This window comes from Leptidea sinapis, chromosome 18, assembly GCF_905404315.1.
Source record: "Leptidea sinapis chromosome 18, ilLepSina1.1, whole genome shotgun sequence".
Classification (NCBI taxonomy): domain Eukaryota; kingdom Metazoa; phylum Arthropoda; class Insecta; order Lepidoptera; family Pieridae; genus Leptidea; species Leptidea sinapis.
The window spans coordinates 5,583,111-5,609,180 of record NC_066282.1 but is presented as its reverse complement, the minus strand read 5'-3'; the positions used below and the strand labels follow the sequence as shown (position 1 = coordinate 5,609,180).

General features: G+C 34.2%; 1 protein-coding gene across 3 annotated transcripts in view; it reads left to right on the top strand.

Annotated features, from left to right (window-relative positions):
- The window catches only part of LOC126969450 (hemoglobin-3-like), a 36,881-nt gene extending 11,317 nt beyond the window's left edge, over window positions 1–25,564 (top strand). The window contains exons 1-4 of one of the 3 annotated variants that reach the window (XM_050814883.1): window positions 10,638–10,787; window positions 22,445–22,602; window positions 23,396–23,621; window positions 25,294–25,564. In XM_050814883.1, coding sequence (XP_050670840.1) covers window positions 22,448–22,602; window positions 23,396–23,621; window positions 25,294–25,431 — 519 coding nt within the window. In that variant the 5' untranslated portion in view covers window positions 10,638–10,787; window positions 22,445–22,447 and the 3' untranslated portion in view covers window positions 25,432–25,564. Of the gene's footprint in view, window positions 1–10,637; window positions 10,788–19,475; window positions 19,640–22,444; window positions 22,603–23,395; window positions 23,622–25,293 lie in introns of those variants that run through there. The other 2 variants (XM_050814882.1, XM_050814884.1) reach the window with 2 other exon arrangements.
- Window positions 25,565–26,070: the final 506 nt, after the last annotated feature.

Sequence of the window (26,070 nt, the reverse complement as noted above, 5' to 3'; positions counted from 1 at the left end):
GATTAGATTCACTTCAATTCTTTGGGAGAAATAAAAACACATGATGGAAATAACATTAGACTCATTTAATTCTTTTTTTCATCATCATAATCATTTCAGCATCAGACTTGCGCTCAACCTCCAACCTATTCCGGCGATCTTGACCATATAATCTGTCCATCTTGTGGGGAGCCTACCAACACTGCGTCTTCCAGTACGTGGCCGCCATTCGAGGAATTTACTGCCCCAACGTTCATCTGCCCATCGGGCTATGTGCCCACTACCACTTCAGTTTCGCAAACATGTGGGCTATGTAGGTGACGTTGGTTCTCCTTTGGATCTCCTCATTTCGATTTCGTAGGTAACTCCGAGCCCTCTACATTGTCCTCTTAATGCCGTAGTTACCGATGGTTAGCTACCATTCGTTTTGAAAAGTATATATCCTCTTTAATTTTATTAAAACCAACCAGATGCAAAAAGTACCAACAATTTATGTATAGAGTATATATCTGTGTTTAAAAAAAAACGCGAAGTAAAGTTATTCCAAATTTAAGACTGTCTTTGTCCCACCTTTGTCTCTACAGAATTACATCACAGGGAGAGGTAGTTTAAGCTTGGAGTAACTTTTTAAAGGATTTTTCCCAGCCTAATTAACTATTAAGCAAACATAGATTCACATTTACAACATTGGTAAGGACATATATTATGATAAATATAAGAAGAAGAGATAAGATGTCAGTCATACGTACTGAAGGTACACGGATATGTTATTTATCAGCTATTATCAATATTATCAATAATAACATATTTTCCTTGTTTACATATTATTGTTATATTATTATTTAACCATAGAATAATTAATAGTACTGGTAGCGTATTAACTAAAAATCGGATTCGGTCTTTTTCTGTCGCCAAACTTCAATACAATACTTCTTTAGGCGCGTTATGAAAAAATTATGAGAGTGAAATTTTAATATGCGCGTGCATCACTATGATACAAAAGTAACAGGGTGAAGTTGGTTCCTAAAATTTTCTGACATTTGCGACATTCGTTATTTTTTTTTTCTTTCTTCGTCCATTATTAGGATAGGCAAAGGGTTCAAGCCCGTACAGCCGTATTTGTTATTTAATAATTAATTGTCAAAGCCATCATTGCAAGATTTTTAAAATATTTTTCTTTCTACAAAAGTAGAATAGCACGAGGAAAAAATAATTTTAAGGATTTTTGCTTTGTTAGGCCAAAGAAGTATAGCTTCTTGAGTGCATACATCTGTACTTACACACTTTTTTCAGTTTGAAGAGTACCGTAGATAATTGAATTAAAAGTAGACTTATAGCGCAATTGAGCTGTCAGAATTTTAGCATTGTAAGAATCCTGTTACGACTCCATTTAAAAGTGTTCAACTAACTTTCATACAATTTATTGTTATTAATTAAGTATTGATATAACAGGGCCGTACTTAAACACTACTGCACCTTTGACTATTCAGGCAAACTGCTACATAAATTAGATCCTACTGTTATCAAAAGTTTAATTAAATAAAATGCCGACTTAACATTGTGGTTTTGTGAGCAGCAGTCGCCATCCGTGCGGCTACTTTGGTTGGTTGAAGCTCTATTTAAGATAGTTGTGGAGAAAAAAAAAACTCTCCACTTACTCTTACTCGATTTACACATTTGGAAGCAGTTGCTTTCGAGGGGTTTTTAATGAAAAAAAGGGACGAGACGAGCAGGACGTTCAGCTGATGGTAATCGATACGCCCTACCCATTACAACGCAGTGCAGATCAGGATTCTTGAAAAACCCAAAAATTCTGAGCGGCACTACAATTGCGCTGGTCGCCTTGAGACATAAGATGTTAAGTCTCATTTGCCCAGTAATTTCAGTTCAGTTTGTTACGAAGTGTAATGTAAATATTAAGTATACTTAGTGAAACTGTTTAAGGAGACATTCTTGTGATCATATTTAAATTTTTTCTATATCTATTTTATTTTTAAGGATGTATCTGTATTAGTTTCCAAATAAATAAAGAAATCGAAAATAATTGAAAAATCCGAAATTGCGCTATCCGTCGAATTTCGCTTATTTAGTTGTTTAACTGAGGATTGAAAAATTTGCCCTTAATGTTTAGATCAATTATACGTCTAGATAGAATATGAAGCTGTGAAAACATCGAAAAAACATCGAACTTAGAACCAAACTAACTTTGCGCAATGCACGCACACGTTAGTGTGCACAAAGTGTCGTACAAATCGCGAGTGTAAGACGTAACTTGTCACGCACACAAAACCGATAAAAATAGGCCAGGAATACTATTCCTGGCGGTTGTCTAACAGCAAGAGACTTAAAGTTAGTTTTAAGTTTCATGAAGTTTGTATAATACGCATCTATCTCAACAAATCAAAGCTATAGCTTTTCAACGAATATTATTACAATTATTACAATAGAAAGTTTTGTGTCTACCTTAAGAAGCATCTTTAATAAGAATCTCCAGCGAATTATGGACCTTTCTTAGACACAGAAAAAGACCGCATTTGTTCTGAAAAGTAATAATTCCCAGGTTATAATCAGTACTATAATACAGACGATGGATGTAATGATAATAAAATAATAATTCAGCTCCATGTCCGCCAGAAGCATTGTCATAAAAATCACACAACAAACGAATAATCATGACGTCTCCATATTTCTTGTGTTCCAAAATTTTACAACTCACAGTCGGCGTCAAATATTCACGCGTGTCATACTTACTAGCTTACTAGCGTTACAAATTTCAAGGACGTTTAATAATGGTCAATTCACGGATGCACAGAGTAATGTACTCTTAGAGTAAACAATAACTGGAACTTAAGATACTCAATCTTCTAATTCCTTTTAATTTCCTACTATTCCTTCTAATTACTTTCCTACTACTCGGTTGGGTCGAGTTAGTAAGTCTTTTGTTGGGCGATGTATATGCTTCTACAATATGATCCCAGAAAATGTACAAAACAAATGTGTTACGAAAGTTAAAAGAGTTGTTAAAAAACCTTTGTGTGGGAAGGTTATTATAGCATAAACGATTTTCTTAATGACACCACTGACTGAGAATAAAGCGAACACCCTCAGGCTCTTTAATTATAAATGTTTATTGTACGATATCACATTGTACTCCATATTTTATATTAAAAAAAAGCCCGCTCAGTTTCTTGCGCCCATTCATCTCAGGTCTCAGGGCAGTCTCTTTTGAATGGGTGGTAGTTTTTGTCGTTCAATAAGTGATTTTAAATCCTATTTTGAATAAAAATATTTGAATTTGAATTGGTTGTAAAATGCTGTATCTTCTGATTTTTAAGGTAGTTTTTCCTGCAAAGAATTTTAGGTTGCACAAATTAATGTAACTCAAAGAGTTAATATTGATCAGAGCATATTAAATAAAATTAATCCTTTGAACAAAGTGACCTTAGTGCATTAATATTAATAAAGCCGAAGGTTATAATAAATCCCAGTGCCTTGGAGCCATAAGTTAGTAAGAAAAAGGAAACCCAATATTAGGTAAAAATTCTCACTACGGCTTAAAACGAACTGCGCTCTTCTTCATATGTAAACAATACAATTGAGAAAGTTGATATGAATGGCAGCACTGCTTTCAATATACTTCGCGGAAGGGGCTGCTCCGATCTTACTCTTCGTTTTAGAACATCCCAAATGCCAATCCAAACGACGCGACGAATGCACATCGTCAGAGCAGTAATCGCGAGCGATATCGTCCATAAAAATCAAATTTTCTCCAAGAACCGTTGCTGCTGGTTGTAGGTAAGGAATTAGAAGTTCTCTATATGTAGCGGTGTGCATTCCATGTGCTGTTTTAGTACCGTGTTTTAGGAATGAAGCGGTTGCCCTCAGGATATTAAACTAATGAATGTTATTTGTTACAATTTTTTATTTAAGAAATTAAAACTACATCTTACATATAGATCCCTCACTCCCATAAAAATACACACATAATTTTTTTCTTTTTCTAGTTTTAAATGTTTCATTTAAATAATAATTTAGCAAGTTAATTGATTTTTATTACGAGACTCCTATGACTATGTAAAATAAGTGAATTGTTGAAATAAATATTTATTTATTTAGGCATCTATTCACTAACATATATACTATTTCTACTTTATACAAATATTGAAGAAAAATCGAAAGTGTTCATTTACCAAAATTTAGATTTAGATTTAGAATAATCATTTGTCCAAACTATCTAGATTTTGATTAGTCTATGCAACGTTGTGACAAATGTTATCTACACAGTGTTATACGGAGGTACAGAGAATCGGTACAAATGATAACACCATTTACTTTTAATACACTTAAATTAATTATTATAAATAAACAAATTATAGCACTATAATTAATTATTAATATTAAAATATTTTTATTAGAAAACTAGCTGTCTCGGCAGACGTTGTTCTTTACATAATAAATAAAATACTGTTTTTTATTAATTTGTCAATAATATTTCCTAACATCAAGAATTATTTCGTAAAATATGCTCTCTATTGTTAAAATCGTTTCACAGCAGAACTGTCAAACCGTGCGTTAATAAATTCTTTCAAACAAATGTTGGAAATAAAAATAATTATGAGTCCCAAATCGAAATTAAAACTATCCAATATTGGAAATAAAATTAATTATGAGTCTTAAATCGAAATAAAAACTCCTATCTCTCAAGTTTTACTAAACTGCACTCGATGAAGTAATCCCCATTAAAATCTGTTCATTAGTTTAGGAGTTCACTGGAAACAAACATCAGGACACTGGAGTTATATATATAAAGATATTGTTAAGAGAGTGATGTTCATATTACTGATGATTTTGAGTACTAATTAATTAAAAGAGCAAAGTTGTAAATTGATAAAAGCTAAATATAGGATCTACGCCAAAAAGTTGAACAGCGAAGACTAACGCTACAAAACAAACAAACTATCTTACAAAATCATTTGTGCGTTCGTCGTAAGAGACCATAGAGGTGGAGATTATACTTTTGTCAAATTCAAATTCAAATATTTTTATTCAAAATAGAATATCATATCACTTATTGAAAGTCAAAAACTACCACCCATTCTAAAAGGTGTGCCTCAGACCTGAGAAGAACGGGTGCAACAAACTCAGCGGGCTTCTTTTTATACGCTTTATATTATCTTCACCTGTATGTTTGTATGTATGTTTGTATGTTTGTAACCGACTTCTTTGGGCGTGATTTTGACCCACTTTAAACGGCTAGATTTCGTTCAAACTTTGTAGATTTATCGAGGACCGATGGCATTACACTAATTTGACTAAAAAATGAAAAATAAACAATAGTTAAAAAAAATAAAAAGCACGCTTTATATAAAATTCAACTAAAAAATAGAAAATAAATTCAAATTGAAAATAGTGTAAAAAATATATTTTATTGTAAAAAAAGCGTGGGGTGCTTTTTAAGATATTATTAAAATAATAATTCTTCTACACCTTTATGTAAAGCGTGCTTTTTAGTTTTTTTTAACTATTATTTATTTTTGTAATAAAATTGGTTACAATGTAAAATAGTGCAATATAATTAAGACCTCTAGCTCAGTAGGTAAGGTCACTAACCACTGGGCTAAAGGGGTCGAATATTATATATAATAAAACAAATATTTCATTTAAATTACTGAATCCATATGTTAGGAAAAAGTAGAGTTCATCGGTGTAATCAAAGAACTAAAATCCGCGAATGTTGTTCCACGGAATGTTAAACATGAAATTATAAATTGAAAATTGTTAGTTACATAAAAACATTAACATACAACATTAGTGTGAATATATATGAAATATACATATACTTGAACCTATATTATTGATACAACTGAAACCCTTACAATAGCCAGTTATGTATATAGAGTTTGTGATGATACCTGATAATTTCTTGGACAAAGATAACGTTACACTATGGTCTGAAGGCGCGCATCGAAAAGGTGCCACAAAGGTTACGTCAGATGTCTATGACAGCTGTTACACAATACAATATTTGGTCAATATATAAATACCATTAGATTGGTAGTTGACACAAATTTCCATATTGATTGGTATGTGTTCCATCTGACCAATATATTTATATATATATTTCACAATTGAAACAAATAGTGGGAGCCTCCTTTGTACAGGATGCCGGCTAGTTTTTGGGTACCACAACGGCCGCGGCGCCTATTTCTGCCGTCAAGCAGTAATGTGGAAACATAACTGTGTTTCGGTCTGAAGGGCACCATAGCTAGTGAAATTACTGGGCAAATGAGACTTAACATCTTATGTTTCAAGGTGACGAGCGCAATTGTAGTGCCGCTCAGAATCCTGAGCAGCACTGCATTGTAATGGGCAAGGCGTATCAATTACCATCAGCTGTACGTCCTGCGCGTCTCGTCCCTTATTCTTCAATATGTATTGCAATTGCTATGAAGATGCCGTATACACAGAGCATGCTCGTATCTCTTAAGAAATCGTCGAACAGTGCCTGAAGAAACGTGTGTCTTCTATCGAGTCCTCTCTTGAGAAGGTTGCGGAATAGGGTTAAATGACAACTCAAGTTTGCGCGTTAACCACAAAAAAATCCTTCGTATTACATTACCGCTCTTTGAGAATACTTCCCTAAATGCCTCGCCTAGTATTGAAATACTAGGTCTCGAAATCTCGAACAATTGCCAAATCCGCGGTCATCTGGAAGGCAAAGCCAAAATGGCTTCGAAGAAAGTGGTGTTATAAATAGAGTCGGGAAATACAACAAGCTGATCCACAGTCTAGCATATGCTGGCCTCTGACTCCATATTATAGAGTATTGCTGTCATCTCTGGTCCGGCGCATCCCAGTATCAGCTCGAACCATCTGACCGCGTGCAACGCAGAGCTGCTCGAATTAATCCAGTGCTCAGTGAATGGCTAGATCGTGTGTCTTCTACCACATGTATCACGAGGAGTGTTGGGAATAGCTGTTTGGCCTAGTCACTGCCGCCTATTCCACCTTCCTTGTGATTGATCGGACGTGATTGGTGTTTCCAGGACGATATGACATACATATATAAGTCTGACATAACTCGACTTACTTTTCTACAATAAATTGACACCTAAGCCTCATAAATATTAAACATGAACAAAATTAATGTTATGTAAGTGTTAAAGATTACTTTTATTTTGAATGAGCGAAGACTCGAGTTTTCGAACTGTCTCTACATTTTGAAAACAATTTGGACTGAAGGATAGCTCACAATGCGTTCTCCAGGAATTTTGCATTGACGAAAAAACTCTTTGGTTGGAATAGATGCAATTCAAGGTGAAACTAATTATACTGTAGACACATATGACTTTATAACTTATAAATCAATATTTCAATATTGATTCTCTTCAGGAAGGTCATTTTTAGGAGCATCATCAAATAAATAAACATAGTGTGTTGACAAAATAAGAAATATTGCGCCATCTCAATAGTTTGCTAAGAAAACACTATGGCTCGGATTGTAAGAATAGAAGTGAATTACTATGAACAGACGATGAAGAAAAGAAAGGATTTGTTGCATAAAGAAAAGAATATATGTGACGAACATATAAGTAAGATTGCAATTCAGTATTAGTTTTGACAATTTAAATTGATTTTATTTTGTATTATTCTTAATAGAAGATCTTCTAAAGCAGTGTTTCCCAACGTGGAGCAATTTGATAGTTATGGGGGGACAATTTAAAAATGGACTCGATACGTCTTTTACTTATTACTTCGGGAAGTTTAAATCGGTGACAAATTAAACAAAAAAGGCAATTCCCAAGAATGTGCAAGAAAACTTTTACTACCGTTTCCATCTTCATATTTAGCTGAATGTGGATTTAGTGCTGTAAATGGTTTACTGATAAGAAAAATCGACTTGATATAACACAACGCAGAGACTGGAGATTAACGCTAAATAAATTGGAACCTAATATTAAATCTCTGTGCAGCAAGCATCAAGCGCAAGGATCACACTAAATAAATAAAGAAAAATCAATTATAAAATTATTTTCAATTTCTGTTTTTCATTATATGTTTTGATTTTACTTTTTTTATGAAAATAAGGAGCGAGACAAGCAGGACGTTCAGCTGGCGGTAATTGATATGACCTGCCCATTACAATGCAGTGCCGCTCTGGATTCTTGAAGAAACCAAAAATTCTGAGCGGCACTATAATTGCGCTCGCCACCTTGAGATATAAGAATGGTTACGAGGTTATGATAACAATTTTATATGGATTTCTTCATTAAACTTATCATTTATATTTCTAAAGGGAACAAAACAATTTAAGGTTCTAAAGTCTGTATGGGGGGCATAAAAATTTTAGCAATATTAAGGTGGGCCTAAAAAAGGTTGGGAAACTCTGATCTAAGGTGTCGTCCCAATAGTAAAACACAAAAGTTACATTCCACGAGGTCAAATGTGCACTTGCTACTGTGATGCAGACTTAACAAGCTCATTGTTTAAATTAATTTCCAAAAAATAGCCGTGTCCAAAGAAAATACTGTGCAAAATTAGGTGTAAAGAAAGTAAACATGTCAAGGCCCAGCTTTTGTATTAATAACCTTAAATGAATCTCCTTTCACACACTCCTACGCGATGGTAAATTGCAGTTTTGTTCGGAAATTTTAAGAACTTTTGTTAATGAAAACCAAATTATTGGTATTCTTATCTAACAACGGCAATAATATCTTATCTTACAACACCGCATTCATACAACTATGCACACTATACAAAGCATTGTTCCAAGTAGTGTTTACGAATCAAACGATAATAACACCTTATGACATCTTTAAACACGAGCTCTTGAATATCGTATGCAATTTAGTAGAGAAAGATCACTTGAAAATAAAGGCAGGGAGGAAGAAGAAAAGGAAACCTCAAAACGCCACTATAAAGTTAATGGCACGGTTTATTTAAAAGAGCACAGTGTGGAAAGCGTCTTGTAGAATAATAAAAAAAGATGGAAAAATAGGTATGTATGTAATGTAATTACTCTATTAAGGCGAAGAGTGAGGAGAAAACACGCAAACTAGGTGTTTTTAGGCAAGTATTATGGTGAAAATATAGCATTTGGAGCTATGAACACTAATTTATCTTGTTAGACATACCCTTAAGTCTAATTCTTAAGTTGCCAATGCTTGCTGTTGGTTATAGTTAATACTCCAGAGTTATTTTTAACTACCATTTTTATAATCATATAATCGTAAACAAATTAAGTCAATAAATAATACCTATACAAATTATCAACTGTCAACATCAACTATAGGTAATTCTATTGATTATTTTAAAGTTAAATGATAATGAAATTTGATTAAATAAACTAATCTGTACGTTTCAATAATATATTTCATGGTTAAACCAAACACAAAGATAATATTGAAGACATCAATTGAATTATAAATATTATCTGTTACCAACATTTGACACAATTTTAATGTCTATTTTGTTCACATAAACGAACACATTGCATCCTTACATTTTATCACCGATAGTAAACGATTGAACTTTGAAACAGTAAATTATTTATAAAAAACAATATTCAACTTCCGCTTATGTTAATTTTACAACATATCCATACTCTGATTCTAATCTATCTAAGTTAACTGCGTATTCTAACGTGAAGAATCTCTTACTTGAGATAAAAATCGTAACTAGTTGACTTTTCTGTTACAATAAACTTATCGATGGTAACTCACCTTATACTCGCTGCCTGTCAATGGGACGGCCGCAGCGTATAGCTTACCAGCGATAGAAGTTTATATGGAAATTGCAATTCACGCGTCCTGATATAAGGCGATAGGAATGACTTATCGGGTCTATTGGGACAGCTTCAGATTATTGACAGCTAATTACTTGATAAAAGTAGATGAATAATTGACAGTAGAACGTAGTAATTTATCTCTATCTGTAGATAGTATATTGGGAACGGCCGTAAATGGTTCGACATAAGTACCTAAAAATGTCCCATTATTTTATCTTGTGCTCTTAACCTTTTCAACCTTTTAAGTCATACATTGCTGTACCGAATTATAGACAGTACTGTGTATTATTTTATGATTTAATGTTTATTTTGAATACATCATTTGCCCTGCAATTTTCTTTTTATATAAGAGGGATCAGAGGGCAATGAGTGTCAAGTAATGGGATGTGGTGAAGCAACCGCTCATGGACACTCATTTTATGGTTTTTTATCCACTATAGTCCAACTTTTGAATCTAAGCTGTTAAGCAAAGTGACATTGTCACTTCCTAATATTTGTGTTCCTATGGTAATCAACGATGATATTAACTTATGGCCAAAACTTAATAATGGACAATTTAATAATAAAATGAGTTTGTAATTTGATTGATTTTTATTTTATTTTTACGTAAGTTTGTACTACAAATAACTAAGATTTTAATTATTTTATTAATTTGCTTTTGATTTATGTTTAAGACTCCAGAGGAGCCTAGTTTTCATGTTTACCGTTTCACATATTATATTTACTTAACTTAAATTTAGTTTACTATATTTCGAATGACACAACGGAAACTTCGATTACCTATCTCTTAAATATGTATCCGTCTATTAGCGAGATGACGTTATGAACTGTGGCAATATAAATAATTTATTTAACTTCGAGTAAGCATTATACTGCAGAAAAATACTATAGTTGTGTTTAAAAGCGGTGGGCGCCACGCTGTACGGAAAGTTGACTACACTCTGTCCTTAGAGTCTGTTCTGTGTAGTAAGTAATTTGGGAGTGATATTTTAAAAAGGCTACCAGCGCGCCCGTTTCAACAGTATGTATATTATTTTTATTGTATTTTAATGTACTCATAAAATTTAATGAGTATCATAAAAAAACCGCCATTTTGTTTTCACAAAAAAGTTAATCGTAGGGGTTTCTAATTTACTGTTTTTTTATTTGGTTTAATACCATTATTGATCGATTGTATTTTTCAAAGTGTTTTAATTTTTTAATGAATTTTTGTGTTTTATCCAAATCTAATAATAATAGATCTCCACTATTTCTTAATAGAAATCTTGTTAACACCAAAACGATTTTAGTAAGTAAAATTAAATATTACTACTAAAATTTACATAAGCTGTGTTTGAATTTTCATATTATTATATTATATTGTTAGTTTTTTCAGAGATCGCTAAATATTTGGCTGTGACTCTATCAAATTTCTGTTGATATTGTAAGAAAGAATAACTAGATTTTTCTTTTATATATTTTTAACTATTTTTATCATAAAATAATTAATTTTAAGTGTATTGCAGCATTTATAAATAAAATTTCTCAATTTCGTGCCAGTTCTTCTCAGGTCTAAAGCATTTGTTTTGTGAATGGATGTGAAACAGATTCAAAGTTTCACAAGTGATAAGAATATATTGGAAAATTAATTAAATTAAACCCCACATTTTCATTGGCACCGCGTAAAGTGACTTTGTGAAGTGAAATTGACATTACACGGTGCCCAGTGTCACCTGTAGGTGACCCCCTAGAAATACAAATGGACGTAGTTTTTTAGACACATTATGGGCAAATAGGTCATTAATGTTTTTTTTTTTATGAAAATGAGGGACGAGACGAGCAGGCCGTTCAGCTGATGGTAATTGATACACCCTACCCATTACAATGCAGTGCCGCTCAGCCCTGAAGATTCTTGAGAAACCGAAAAATTCTGAGCGGCACTACAATTACGCTCGTCACCTTGAGACGTAATATACTAAGCCTCATTTGCCCAGTAATTTCATTAACTATGGTGCCCTTCAGACCTATACACAGTAATGTTTACACATTACTGCTTCGCGGCAGAAATAGGCGCCGTTGTGGTACCCATAATCGAGCTGGCATCCTGTGCAAAGGAGCCTCCCACTAGATGTTTCTGCAGCATGTCTCTCAGGCCTATCGCTACTATCAAATCGACAAACGTTGCTTTTAGAAACTCGGTAAGGAGTTCATATCCTCCTGGATATTGGATTTTTCTGGATGGAAAAAAGTACGCACAAAACTTACTCAAGGTATGACAAAGTGTTCCGTGTTTCGTGAAAGAATCTACAACTAGGATTTTCATTGATTCCTATACTGTATAGATGTTTGTTCAGCCTGTTATCAATCAAATCAAAATCACTTTATTCATGTATTTTAAAGAAATTCCACTTAAGAATGTCAAAAATTTTCTTTAAAATCAACATTTACAGCTTGATCGTTTTACAAATCATTTCAATTACAATATATTATGTAAAGTTTTGCAACAAAAATAGTCAAACGACAATTACTCAATGCCTTACACGAATAAGTTAAAAAAAATGTAAATTTAAATTACTAAGTAAAAACACAAGATTTATTGAGTACTAGCTAGTAATCTCTGTCCTTTGCGCTCTTTAATGGTCTCTACTTATACTAACGAAATTACCATTTAAGAGATATTTGTCATAGCCTTTCAGCATTGATTATGGATTTCTTTTTCCAGCAGTTCCTTACCAGTACTGTTACCATTGCAAATATAATAGTTATGGAGTCTTAATATATTCTTGGTGATGTAATGTGTGTACATAGGCACATTGGCTTTGGTTTAGAAACTGTGATTATCATAATTATAACACTAGAAACAAACATAAACTTATTTATTTATTTATTTAACCAATAAAGCCCCTATCCTTACAGAGTGACCTATTGTGATCGAGGCTTGACTTAAATTTAAGTATTTAAATTAATATAAACATAAATCTTAGAGCTACTACTAACAATCTATACCTACTATACTAGATTATTACTATACTAATTACTATTACTAGAACATACAACAATTACTCTTATTTTAAACTCGTTCAGTGAGCAAGCAAACAAGTCAATCCTATGCGAAAGTTCATTTAAATTTCGTAAAGCGACTGTAAAAGGCGTGTCTCGCATAAGATTGGTTCTCGCTCGCGGAATTACGAGCAGCTGCTGTCGCCTTCCCCTTGTAGCACGTCCATCCGGTACCCACAGACCTATTCGCTCCAGTAAGGCTGGATGACTCACCATACCACGCAAACTTTTCCATAAATATATAACCAGGAGTACGTCCCCTCCTAGTTTCTAGTTATATAGAGCTTGATACCCCACAGAATGGCTACGTTCCAATATGGACTTTTTGTGCACCTTCAAATGCATAATGTATTTATTTTACTGTACGTCATTCAGCAATTTAAAAAAAAAAAATCACAATCTTATTTTACCAGTGGGAGGCTCCTTTGCATCCGCTGGATTATGGGTACCACAACGGCGCCGATTTGTGCCGTGAAGTAGTAATTATGTAAGCATGTGTTTCGGTCTGAAGGGCGCCGGAGCTAGTGAAATTACTGGGAAAATGATGGGCAAAGTGGCACTGCATTGCAATGCGTATCAATTACCATCAGCTGAACGTCCTGCTCATCTCGTCCCTTATTTTCATAAAAAAAAAAACTCTTACACAAATTATCTTGCCCAAAACTAAGTATAGCCTGTACTATGGGTGCAAAATAACGATATATTTAATGGGAAACAAACATTCATATTCATCATATTTAAGTATGGACCTACCGGGATTCGAGCCCGCGGCCAGTGCAGTGATTTATGAACCGTCTCAAATCTTCTTAGATCTTTTTTTTTATATGAGAGGGGGCAAACGGGCAAGAGGTTCACGGGATGGGGAGAGGTGAGGCAACCGCCCATGGACATCTGCAACAACAGGTGTGTCAAGAAATGCGTTGCCGGCCTTTAAGGTGGGAGTATGCTTTTTTCTTGAAGATCGTCTTAATATCAGCTTAATACCATAGTTTACCAGTGGGAGGCTCCTTTGCTCAGGATATTTATGAGTACCACAACTTCGCCTATTCTGTCGTGAAGCATTAATGTGTAAACATAACTGTGTTTCGGTCTGAAGGGCGCCGTAGCTAGTCAAATTCACGAGCGCAATTGTAGTACCGCTCAGAATTTTTGGGTTTTTCAAGAATCCTGAGCGGCACTGCATTGTAACGGGCAAGGCGTTTCAATTACCATCAGCTGAACGTCCTGCTCGTCTCGCTCCTTATTTTCATAAAAAAATTGTATAAATATTTAATGAATTATTATGAAGTCAGTGCTCTCACGTGATTCAGACTTAATTCAATATTATGAAAACAACCAAGACTCACAAAGCTTACAGTATGAATAAATACAAGTAAAAGAGTAATCTTTTCAAGATCAAAATTTATTTACTTTTCTAATAGCCTCAAATCTTTTGTTTGGATAAGTCTCGGAGAATACTCGAATAAAATATGCAGTTTTTAGAAATTTCTTGTCTTCGATGTTATTAAAATAATTAAATTTCATAAAATATATCAATATTATCCCCACCATCTGGATGTATGGCAGTCCTCCACAGTGCGGTTTTCAAGGAGCTTTCTTCCACGTACTACAAAGCTCTGGAATGAGTTTCCTTGTGCGGTGTATCCGGTACGATACGACATGAGTACCTTCAAAAAAAGCGCGTACACCTTCTTTAAAGGCTGGCAACGCTCCTGTGATTCCTCTGTTGTTGCAAAATAATGTGGTCGGCAGTGATCACTTAACACCAGGTACGCTCGTTTGGCCTCCTTGTCCATAAAAAAAATGTTTACGATTTCGTGGGTTGAATAGACACATCATACTATAGTCTATCCAGTAGCCAGTCGTCATTTGACAGACAGACTGATAAAAACGGTAGAATTGATCATAAAATCACAAAAAAATGTACTCACAGACAGAGCCTACAGCTTTATAGCAGATAGTATAAATATAAGATTACACGCAGAAAATCACGCAATCTTGAAAAATAAATTTCAAAAATTTAATTTTAATGAAAAATAATTAAATCCAGGGCCCCCACTAGCCACGGCTACCTTCTCTATAAAAAATATAAAGTAAACAATACAAATAAAAAATCCCTAAAACATACAAATTGAAATTATTTTGTGTCTCGCTAAAGAAACTATAATAGATCAAAGATTAATTTCTCAAGAACTATTTTATCATATACTTAACCTCAACATACTTTCAACATATTAATAATTAGAACACTCAATATATTTTGTTAAGCTACTATAACTTAGATTAAACGACTCTATATTCTCAGCAGCTTCCCTGACGACATCCGTCTGGAAACCAAATAAATAAAATTTAAAACTAAACTTAAAAAAACTGTAACAAAATACCTTAAAATTAGATTTTTCCTATATTGTCAGCAATATCTTGACTGTTCCTCTCAATATATTCTTGATAATGTAATGTATGTTCATGGGCACATAAGTGAATTTGCTAGAAATTGTCATAACCATAATGTTAACATTAGGAACAGACATAAACTTATTATGCCTACTACTCGGCTAAGTCGAGTTAGTAAGTCTTTTGTGGGACGATGTATATTCTTTTACAACAAGATCCCAGAAAATGTTCAAAACAAAGGGTATTAAGTTATTCAAAAGAATTATTAAAAAACATTTGTGTGGTAAAGGTTATTATAACACAAATGACTTTCTTAATGATACCACAGATTGGGAATGGAACGACTGCCCTTAGGCTATTAAATAATAGGTTTCATTGTACAATATTTCGTTGTAAACATATTTTTTGATGGAAAAAAAGAACGCTGAGTTTGTTGCGCCCATTCTTCTCAGGTCGGAGGCATTCGTTTTGGAATACGTGGTAGTTTTTGACTATCAATAAGTGATGTCACATCCTATTTTGAATAAAAATATTTGAATTTGGATTTCCCCAATATTTATTTTCATCAATAACTAGGTGACCCGACAGACGCGGCTGTTCTTTCAATAGAAATAAAAATTTATGAAAGTATTTAGGAAGGATGTAATCTAAAGCCATCGGAAATACGCAATGAAAGTTAATAAATTAGTTAAATATGATACAAAAACGTATTTCTGTATGATTTTAATTTGTAATTAAAATGGATATCCTTAAGAGATAGACATATGCCTTCGCGGACTGTTCTATAGATATAAGACATATAAGATATACATTCCCACGATACATTATTTTGTTATATCTCAAAGGGTTTAGACAGTTATCGTTGATAGCTCCCACATGGCATATTTTTATCCGACATCTCCAACATATATCGTTAATGCATACACAAATGTAGACAAAAACTTACAAATACTAAAACCTTCTTAGAGAACCGCAGTAGTTTTTGAGTTCATCGCGAACAGACAGACAGACAGACGCGCCGGAGGACTTTGTTTTATAATATGTAGTGATTATAGTTAATCAATAAGTATAACAAGAGTCTTGATACTGCAGACAAACTGTACAAACAGTTGTGCGGAGCTCCGTTAGTTTAAGATTGTTTCTGTAAACAATTAAAAATATAAATAATTAATTACGATATAATAAAAAAGTAGAGTTAGAAGAACCCGTCTTTTTTTTATGAAAATTAGAGACAAGACTAGCAGGACGTTCAACTGATGGTAATTGATACGCCCTGCCCATTACAATGCCGGTCAGGATTCTTGAAAAACCCCAACGATTCTGAATGGCACTACAACTGTGCTCGTCACCTTGAGACATAGGATGTTAAATCTCATTTGCCCAGTAATTTCAATAGCTACGGCGCCCCCTCAGACCGAAACATAGTAATGCCAACACATTACTGCTTCACGGCAGAAATAGGCGCCGTTGTGTTACCCACAATCTAGCCGGCATCCTGTGCAAAGGAGCCTCCCACTGGTCTTTTGATCAATTAGAAATCCTGAACGACACTGCATTGTAAAGTGACATGTCGATGACATTTTGGAATCAAACAAGTTATTAAAATAGTACCTCTATCTTTCCCTATAACGCAGTAGAGTGGTACCGCGTTATAGGGAATAGCGTTATAAGATTATTCGCTTACAACGCGTTTTTACAACCTCGTAATTCGTAATAATAATTATTAATCATTTATCGTAGGTTTTTAATACACAAATTTAATAAAATAATTTAATTTTGTAATAACACACGCGCAAAGGTACGCGAAGCTAATTATGAACTGTACAAATCATTATAAATTTTACAGAACAGAAATATGTTATATGCTGAAATGCCCGTGTTATACGGGCGATTGAAAACGCGTTAAAAAGTAAGCGTGTTATAGGCAGTATATAGAAAATGTTGTTTTAAGTTAATAAATAATATGTAATTATTAAAAAACCTACATTATAAGTGAAAAAATAGTTAAATTCTTAAAAGAAAGATCAGCCAGTAAATATTGTTATATCTTTTAATTAAGCGTCTTTAGTGAGTTTTAGTAGCTTGTGTGGCCATGACCCTTTATCAGCTTGTCTACGTCTAAAGATAACAGAAGGACTACTACTAGATTATTTACTGTATAACGATGCATAGACTTACAATATACTATCGTATAGACAAACAAATCGTGTGAGACAGAAGTACAACTCTAACGGAGATACAGAAAGATAGAAAAGGATAGCGAATGTAGTGTTTCTGTTACCGATGTTGATTTACGAGTCGTAAAAATTCAGCCATGCTTGGCTCATTAACATTAGCTCCTTAGGTTGGGTTGTATTAACTAACTTTAGCAATAACATACATGTTAAAGTACCAAAAGTTTATCAAAATATATGTTGAACCATTTGACAATTTTTAAATGACGTAATAAATTTAAGTGTTAACCGTATCCGCCCAAACTTCGCCGGCTATAGCTATTGTTATTGTTAAATAGCAATCTGTCAAAAGTTTTAAATAAATATTTGATATTTACCTTTTTAACTTTAACTTTGCCAATGAATTCAATATTGCAACACATTCCGTAGTCTATGTTAAAGTCAGCGTTACTGTAAATGTTAAATTTGAACTAAATCTTACCTGTAACAGCTAATATGATGACAAACCATAATTTCAAAAGTTTACGCATTATCTGGCTGCCAGTGCGCGAGAGTAGTATTTGTTACGGGCCCCCCCGCGAAAGGGGCTCCCGCATATTCAGACCCGCTCATCTCTGACTACGACAGTTTTTTTGTGTTAAATTGTTTAGATGTAGCTAGTAACTTGAATTACTTGATGTCACAAAAACGTGAAACGATACAATTTTTTCTAACGGCCGTTCCCAATGTACTATCTACAGATAGAGATAAATTACTACCATCTACTGTCGGTAATTAGCTGAAGCTGAAGTAGCTGTCAGCTGAAGCTGTCCCAATATACCCGATTAGATATTCTTATCGCCTTATATTGGGACGCGTGAATTGCAATTTCCATACAAACTTCTATAGGTATACGTCGTCCCATTGACAGACAGCGTGTACGGATAAGGTGAGTTACCGTCGATAAGTTTATTGGGACAGAAAAGTCAACGATAGTTACGATTTTTATCTCAAGTAAGAGATAGACTGAATATTGGGAACGGCCGTAAGACAATCCACGTCAGTCACTCGGTAGCCGACTATTTCCAATATAGATAGGGGTTCTTTGAAAGAGTTTGCTACGGGCCCCGCGCTTGCTACTTCCGGCACTGAGCTTTTGTAGCAATGTAGAGTATGTATATTGAACATAGCTGCATAAACGACGTATAATTAATGGGAGAATTTAATAACAAAATTATGTATTCTTGAAAGTATTGTTTTACAAGTTATTCCGAGCAGAATCAAATCAAATCAAAATCACTTTATTCATGTAGGTCACGGAAATGACACTAATGAATGTCAAAAAAATATTTTTCTTATTGAATAGCAAGAAACTCATTGCCACTCTTTTATATCAAGATTTACATTTCTATCGATTTACAAATCATTTCAATTACAATATAATATGTAAAATGATGCAACAAACACACTCAAACGTCAAATAGTCAATGTCTTACACGAGTAAGTCAAAAAAGTAAATGTAAATTAATACAAAAGTTATTGAGTACAGTAGCTGCATCATCCACTCAAACCGTAAATAAATAAAGGTATTCTGTGAGCATTTTAAAAGCGATTATATATAGTATATATATATATCTGACCCGACAGACTTTGTTTTGTAGATAATTTTTTTTATTTGAAGATTTTGCCAATAATATTTCAAAACATCAAGAATTATTTCGTAAAAAATGCTCCCTGTTGTTATAATGAAATTGTTTCACAGCAGAACTGTCGAACTGTGCGTCACTAAATTCTCTCATAGAAAATATGTCCAGACAAAACAGATATTGGAAATAAAAATAATTATGGGTCCCAAATCGAAATAAATTGTGTCCTATCTCTCAAGTTGGACTAAACTGCACTCCATAAGGTAATCCCCATTTAAATCCGTTCATTAGTTTAGGAGTCCATCGCGGACAAACAACGTGTCACGTAATTAATATATATTAACATATATGACAGACGCCAAACATGTTAACCTTTACAAACAAGGTAATACTTAATTAAACATAATTATCACAACCAAATATTCTACAAAGAGAAGCCACATTAAAACTATATGTACGTATATTATTTACAAAACACCTCGTGATATCAAAGTATACAATAATCACATTTAGATATGAGTTTCATTTAACATCGTAGTGTCTTTGAGAGTACTGGTGCAATGGTATACTTCTATATCTATTCAGCGCTGTTACTGCTAGCAGTGTTTGTAATATTGAAGAAGATCAAACTGAAAAATAAGGTAAATCTCTATTCAATTCTAAATACAAAAGGCATAAAAGGCATTTATTTTCTCAAAATTGATTCAAAAAAATTTGAGAAATTGTTGTTGTTGAAACAAAGTTGATTGATTGAAACAAATGGCGCTCTGAGAGAGAAGAAGCGGCGCAAGAAACTCTCCCGGCATTATTTTTTTGCGCTCTTTTAAATGAAAATATACAATATTGTACAGTCATTTCTATCGCTATAAAATAATCATAACCTAGTCCCAGGCTGTCTGATCACTTAGATATTCAGCAGTGGAGTAATAGGATTTACGACAGAGCCATTTTTTTATAAAACATTTTAATTCATTTATAGATAATGCCTGAACAGTGGCTGGTACTTTATTATAAAAGTGTATACATTTAATATACATTTAAAAGTGTATACATTTGATAATATCCAGTACGCGAAAGCGCCAAAAAATCCGCATTATTTGTAACTTAATTTACAATTATGTATTACTCGTACCGTGACATATGACACCGTGTTGCCATATTAACTTGACGGTAGATTAAGACATAATGTGACATCTAAGGACATAATAAGATAATTTTCGTCTACATGGAAACACTGAGCGAGTGCCTCTTAGCCCATATAATATTACAAATTATTAAACTAAATTCTCAAAGTGCAATTACAAGTTCAACGCTTTACAAAAATAAAAATAAATGCATCAAAATTAAATCCACTTATTTTGATATTATTCATTAGAACATAAACAATTGCAAATTTATATTATATACATATACTAGCTGACCCGACAGACGTTGTTCTGTAGATTATAAAAAAAAACTGTTTTATAGGAATTTGCCAATAATATTTCATAACATCAAGAATTATTTCGTAAAAAATGCTTCCTGTTGTTATAATGAAATTGCTTCACAGCGGAACTGTCAAACCTTGCGTCACTAACTTCCCTCATAGAAATATGTCCTTACAAAACAAATATTGAAAATTAAAATAATTATGGGTCTCAAATCGAAATAAAAACTATCCTAACTCTCAAGTTGGACTAAACTGCACTCCATGAAGTTATCCCTATTATCCGTTCATTAGTTTAGGAGTCCATCGCGGACAAACAACGTGTCACGTAATTTATATATATTAAGATTATAAATTATATAGATAGTATATTATAAATTAATGAATATCTTTTTTAATAATTTAGGCGTTTAAATAAAGCCTCTTACTGCTTGGCTACGCATGAAAATAAGCCAGGCTTATTACTTTAGTTTGCATGCGAAACTACGTCTTACACTCGCAATATGAATGTCACCTTGTTTTAGTGTGCGTGCGTTGCTGTAAATAGAGGTTAGACGTTCACCGCTATTTTTTACCCTACGACACATTTGAAGTGATAACTTTACCATTGTTGAAATTATAAGCTCAATAAAAAGCAACAACTAATAGGAGCTAGATAAATTCTAGGGAGATAAATAAAAAAAAAAAATATTATTATTTATACAAAATAGGGTTTAAAATCATTTATTTAACGATAAAATCTACTACCTATTAGAAAATATACGCCTGACTAGAACGGGCACAAGACACTTGTTTTTAATACAATTTTCTAATTAAATAACTCAGGGTGGTCCATTCCTAAGATGTAGTTTTCCACACAAACGTTTTGCTATTCTGTTCAATTTATATTTATAAGAGGGGGCAAATTAATAATTACAGGGGGGGAAAGGGGGGGTAAGTGGGAAATCTTATGATGCGCATTCTCTTTTTTTTTATGAAAATAAGGGACAAGACGAGCAGGACGTTCAGCTGATGGTAATTGATACGCCCTGCCCTTTACAACGCAGTGCCACTCAGGATTCTTGAAACCCCTAAAAATTCTGAGCGGCACTACAACTGCGCTCGTCACGTTGAGACAAGATGTTAAATCTCATTTGCACAGTAATTTCACTAGCTACGGCGCCCTTCAGACCGAAACACAGTAATGCTTACACATTACTGCTTCACGGCAGAAATAGGCGTCGTCGTGGTACCCATAATCTAGCCGGAATTCTGTGCAAAGGAGCCTCCCACTGGTAACTTCTCGTAACAAGATCGAACATCAATTGTTGGGAGATTAGTATTCTGCTAAATTTTGACGTTTGGTTGAGTGTACAACTTACAACATCATATAATAGAGCATAGATAACTCTTTTAATAGTAGTGGCTTAGATAAAGGATTGGTCTCCGCTGCGCTCCAACTAGAAACCCATGAGCAATAGCTTTTTTATTTCGGCAACTATTAGATCCTTGTGTGCGTGGCATCTTGACACTCAATGGCATCTTTCAAATTTTGTAATATACGCTTCGTGTTATTTTACATTGAAATTAATAAAATACAAAATACTTACTGATGATATTATGTGATCTCAGTGTCTTTCTTATTTCTTGTAGTATTGTATTGCAAAATATGACTACGCAACCCGGCATTTTAGTTTCAATAATTAGGAAAGTTTAACAGAACATGTGGCACGTCAATGTTACACATCGAGACTGGCTCGAGTACGCCCACTTGGGCGTAATATTAGTAAAAAGTATAAAGATGCCGCACTCTGCGACTACGCCTGCGGTATCTAGTTGGAGCGAAGCTGAGAGCAATCCTTAATCTAATAGTAGTGGAAATATTTTAGATTTGGTAGAACAATATTAGTAACTTGGAGCGAGCTTGTCATTTAAATGTCGCACCTAGAGTAAACCGTGGATAGGATCGTAACTTAACGTCAACGATTTTGAATTTATGTGAATACCACCGCAATAACATACTTTTTTAATTGGATTTCAGAAAATGGGTGGTTGGCTGAGTTATCTATGGTGGGGGGGCAACCCGGACGTCAAGAACCCCATTTCAGGGCTCACGCGGCGGGAAGTGTATGCCGTGCAACAGTCGTGGGCACCAGTCTATGCTGACGCCGTCACCAACGGAACCGAACTATTGCGTCGGTGAGGAATCTATATTTAAACAGACGAAGTACTTTTCTATACTTGAAATGATACGCCCTGCCCATTACAATGCAGTGCCGCTCAGGATTCTTGCAAAATTCTGATCGGCTCTACAACTGCGCTCGTCACCTTGAGACATAAGATGCTAAGTCTCAATTGCCCAGTAATTTGCTAGCTAAGGCGCTTTCAGACCGAAACACAATAATGTTTACACGTTACTGCTTCACGGAAGAAATAGGCACCGTTGTGGTACCCATAAACTAGCCGGCATCCTGCACAAAGGACCCTCCCACTACTTTAGGCAAATTCCACATTCAGCTCAGTACATTTTGCGTATATACAGAAAGAAAATTGGAAGCTAAATGTAGCAATCTAAGCAATTTGTTATCTTAAAGTGATTATCCTCATTTCTTGGATAAATTATACAAATTTAATATGTAACTAAAATTTATGAACGATGCGGGACCCGATTTTGTGACCTCTCGGGTTCCGTCTGAGCGCTCTTACCAACCGAGCCAACCGTTCGAGTACTGATCGATCGTAATACTAATATATATATAAATCTTAATACTTATATTCAATATGCTTAGCTGTAACTGTTCAACTACCAACTGTTCAACATTTTTACATTATTTTATTATATTATAAATTTTTATTTTATTATTAATTTGACACTAAATAATTATTGTAGATATCTATTGAAAACAAGAAAGTTCATTGTATCTACCTTATTAATTATATGATTTTCAGTTTTCTAAAAGCAAAAATGATAATTTCTTGCCAATATTTTCAGATTGTTCAACGCATATCCAGAGACCAAAGAGTTTTTCAAAATGATCAAGAAATTGTCTGAAGAGGAATATACTTCGAACTTTCAGTTCAAAGCTCACGTGATCAATCTGATGTCGGCATTGAACTTGGCCGTCGCGAACTTGAACCAGCCAGAGGTTGTGGCTGCCATGATGAACAAACTTGGTGAATCGCACCGAAAGCGGAGCATACAAGAAAAGCATTTTCATGTTAGTATTTTTACATTCACTTTTCCGTTTAAAGCCGGCTTTCAGCATTCATGATAGCTCATCTTCCTACACAAATCAAATCAAATCAAAATCACTATATTCATGTAGGTATATATCAATGACACTTATGAACGTCAAAGTTTTCCTTTCTTTTTATATTTACCGCCACTTCGAAAAGGGTCCAGCTTTAATGAGAAGAAGTAGCAAGAAACTCATTGCCACTCTTTTAAATCAACATTTACAGCTTCATCTTTTTATAAATCATTTCAGTTACAATATATGTAAAGTATGTAAAGTGATGCAGCAAAAATACTCCAACGTCAAATATTCAATGCCTTACATGAGTAAATAAAAAAAATACGCAAAAACAAGAGTTGCGTACAGTAAATAGATGCATCAATCCACACACACTGTAAATAAATAAAGGCATTTTGCGAGCATTTTAATAGCGATTATAAAAAATGAAATAACTTTAATTTTAAAAAATGAAATAGAGTTTCTGGTAACCGGATCATTCTGCCACCACAAGTAGCGCCCGTTCACGAGCATGACGCATGGGCCAGCCATCGCCTCCCTCAACCAAATTTTTGGGAAGGGAACGACCCGTCCGATGACGCTGCCACAAGCACTGACATTCTCTGACATTCATCTTAATTCAAAATAGGATATGAAACCACTTGATTATTGAACGACAAAAACTACCATTCATTCGAAAATGTATGCCTAAGACCTAAGAAGAACTGCCTTCTTTTTTTTATAGAATTTTGTTTCAATAATTTAAATAACTTGTTGGCGGCCGCGCCATTCGCTATTTAAATAAACCTAAAACCTTTCTATACGTTTGAAAATAATTTCTAACTAAATTACAGACTACTTATTAATAATATCAAACTTATATACCTATATAGGTAGGTACAATAATTATTGTCATTTTTACAAATTTATGGATTTGCCTCAATATTATTCTATCTCTGGCTCAGGGGAAGATCTATTTGATGGCTTTTAAGGCTCCGTGAAATGGGGACAGCGCCCGTTGAATTTGGACAATATTAAGAAAAAATTAACCTATTTTTTTTTACCACGGACTAGCAAAAAAATAAGCACTCCGTGTCACCTTACATAACGGTGTATAACCAAAACAAGCCGATTAACGTGTAAATACATAGCTCCACGCACACACATACACTAGTACAGGCCGGAGAATTGTCATCGTCTGTAACAGATCAGTTTGCGTCTCAATAAAATATTTTAAAAATGCTGTCGTGTGTTGTGAAAAAGAGTAAAAACGATACTATATTTAATATATAAGTATTTGTGGCCATATATGATTATTTAAGGGATAAAAAATTGTGTAACTAGTATTCCCCGTAACCGCACACACACTAGCTCACGGCGCGGAGTCCTTCTTTTTTTACTCGTCCGTGCTAAAAACCAAGTGATTTGTTCTGTATGTAGTTGTGTGTAGTTACGTAGCACATAATATAGAAAATAATTGAGTAGGTTACTAAGCTGGCCTATACCTTATATTAGCTAAATTTACCAACCGACCCTGCTGAGCTAGGATAGATTTTTCTTCTCATGTTCTTGTTCCATCCACATCACAATTTTTTCCTCACTCAGTAGTAATAGTCTAATAATTATTTTCAATTCTTGTACTTTCTTAACTTTTCAGGGATTAAAAGAAGTAATTGTCAAGATGTTCATAGAAGTACTGAAATTGGACAGCGGAACGCTTGGTGCTTGGGACAAGACAGTTAACTTTTGGTACAAAAACATCTTTACGACATTAAACTCAAACGATGCCAGATAACAAACATGTGTTACTTTATGTAATTTAATTAAAATTAAAGATTAAGTACTTAATTTAAGTAGATTTTATCACATAACATACAATATGTATAGATAGCTATATTACTACATAAATAAATTGATTATAATACTAATCATGGTTGCATTATTTTAACACCTTCTTTTTCCGTTTCTTTGCAAAATATCGATGGATTTTTTTTAATGGAATAGGAGGACAAACGAGCGTACCGGTCACCTGTTGTTAAGTGATCACCGCCGCCCATACTCTCTTGCAACACCAGAGGAATCACAGGAGCGTTGCCGGCCTTTAAGGAAAGTGTACGCGCTTTTTTTGAAGGTACCCGTGTCGTATCGTCCCGGAAACACCGCACAAGGAAGTTCATTCCACAGCTTTGTAGTACGTGGAAGAAAGCTCCTTGTAAACCGCACTGTGGAGGACCGCCACACATCCAGATGGTGAGGATGATATCCTAACTTGTGGCGTGTCGTGCGAAGGTGGAATTCGGCGGCAGAAATTAGGTAAAACAGCTCTTCGGAACACTCCCCGTGATAAATGCGGTAGAAGACACACAATGAAGCGACGTCTCTACGCAATGCCAAGTGATCCAGCCGTTCACAGAGTACTGGGTCCCCGACAATT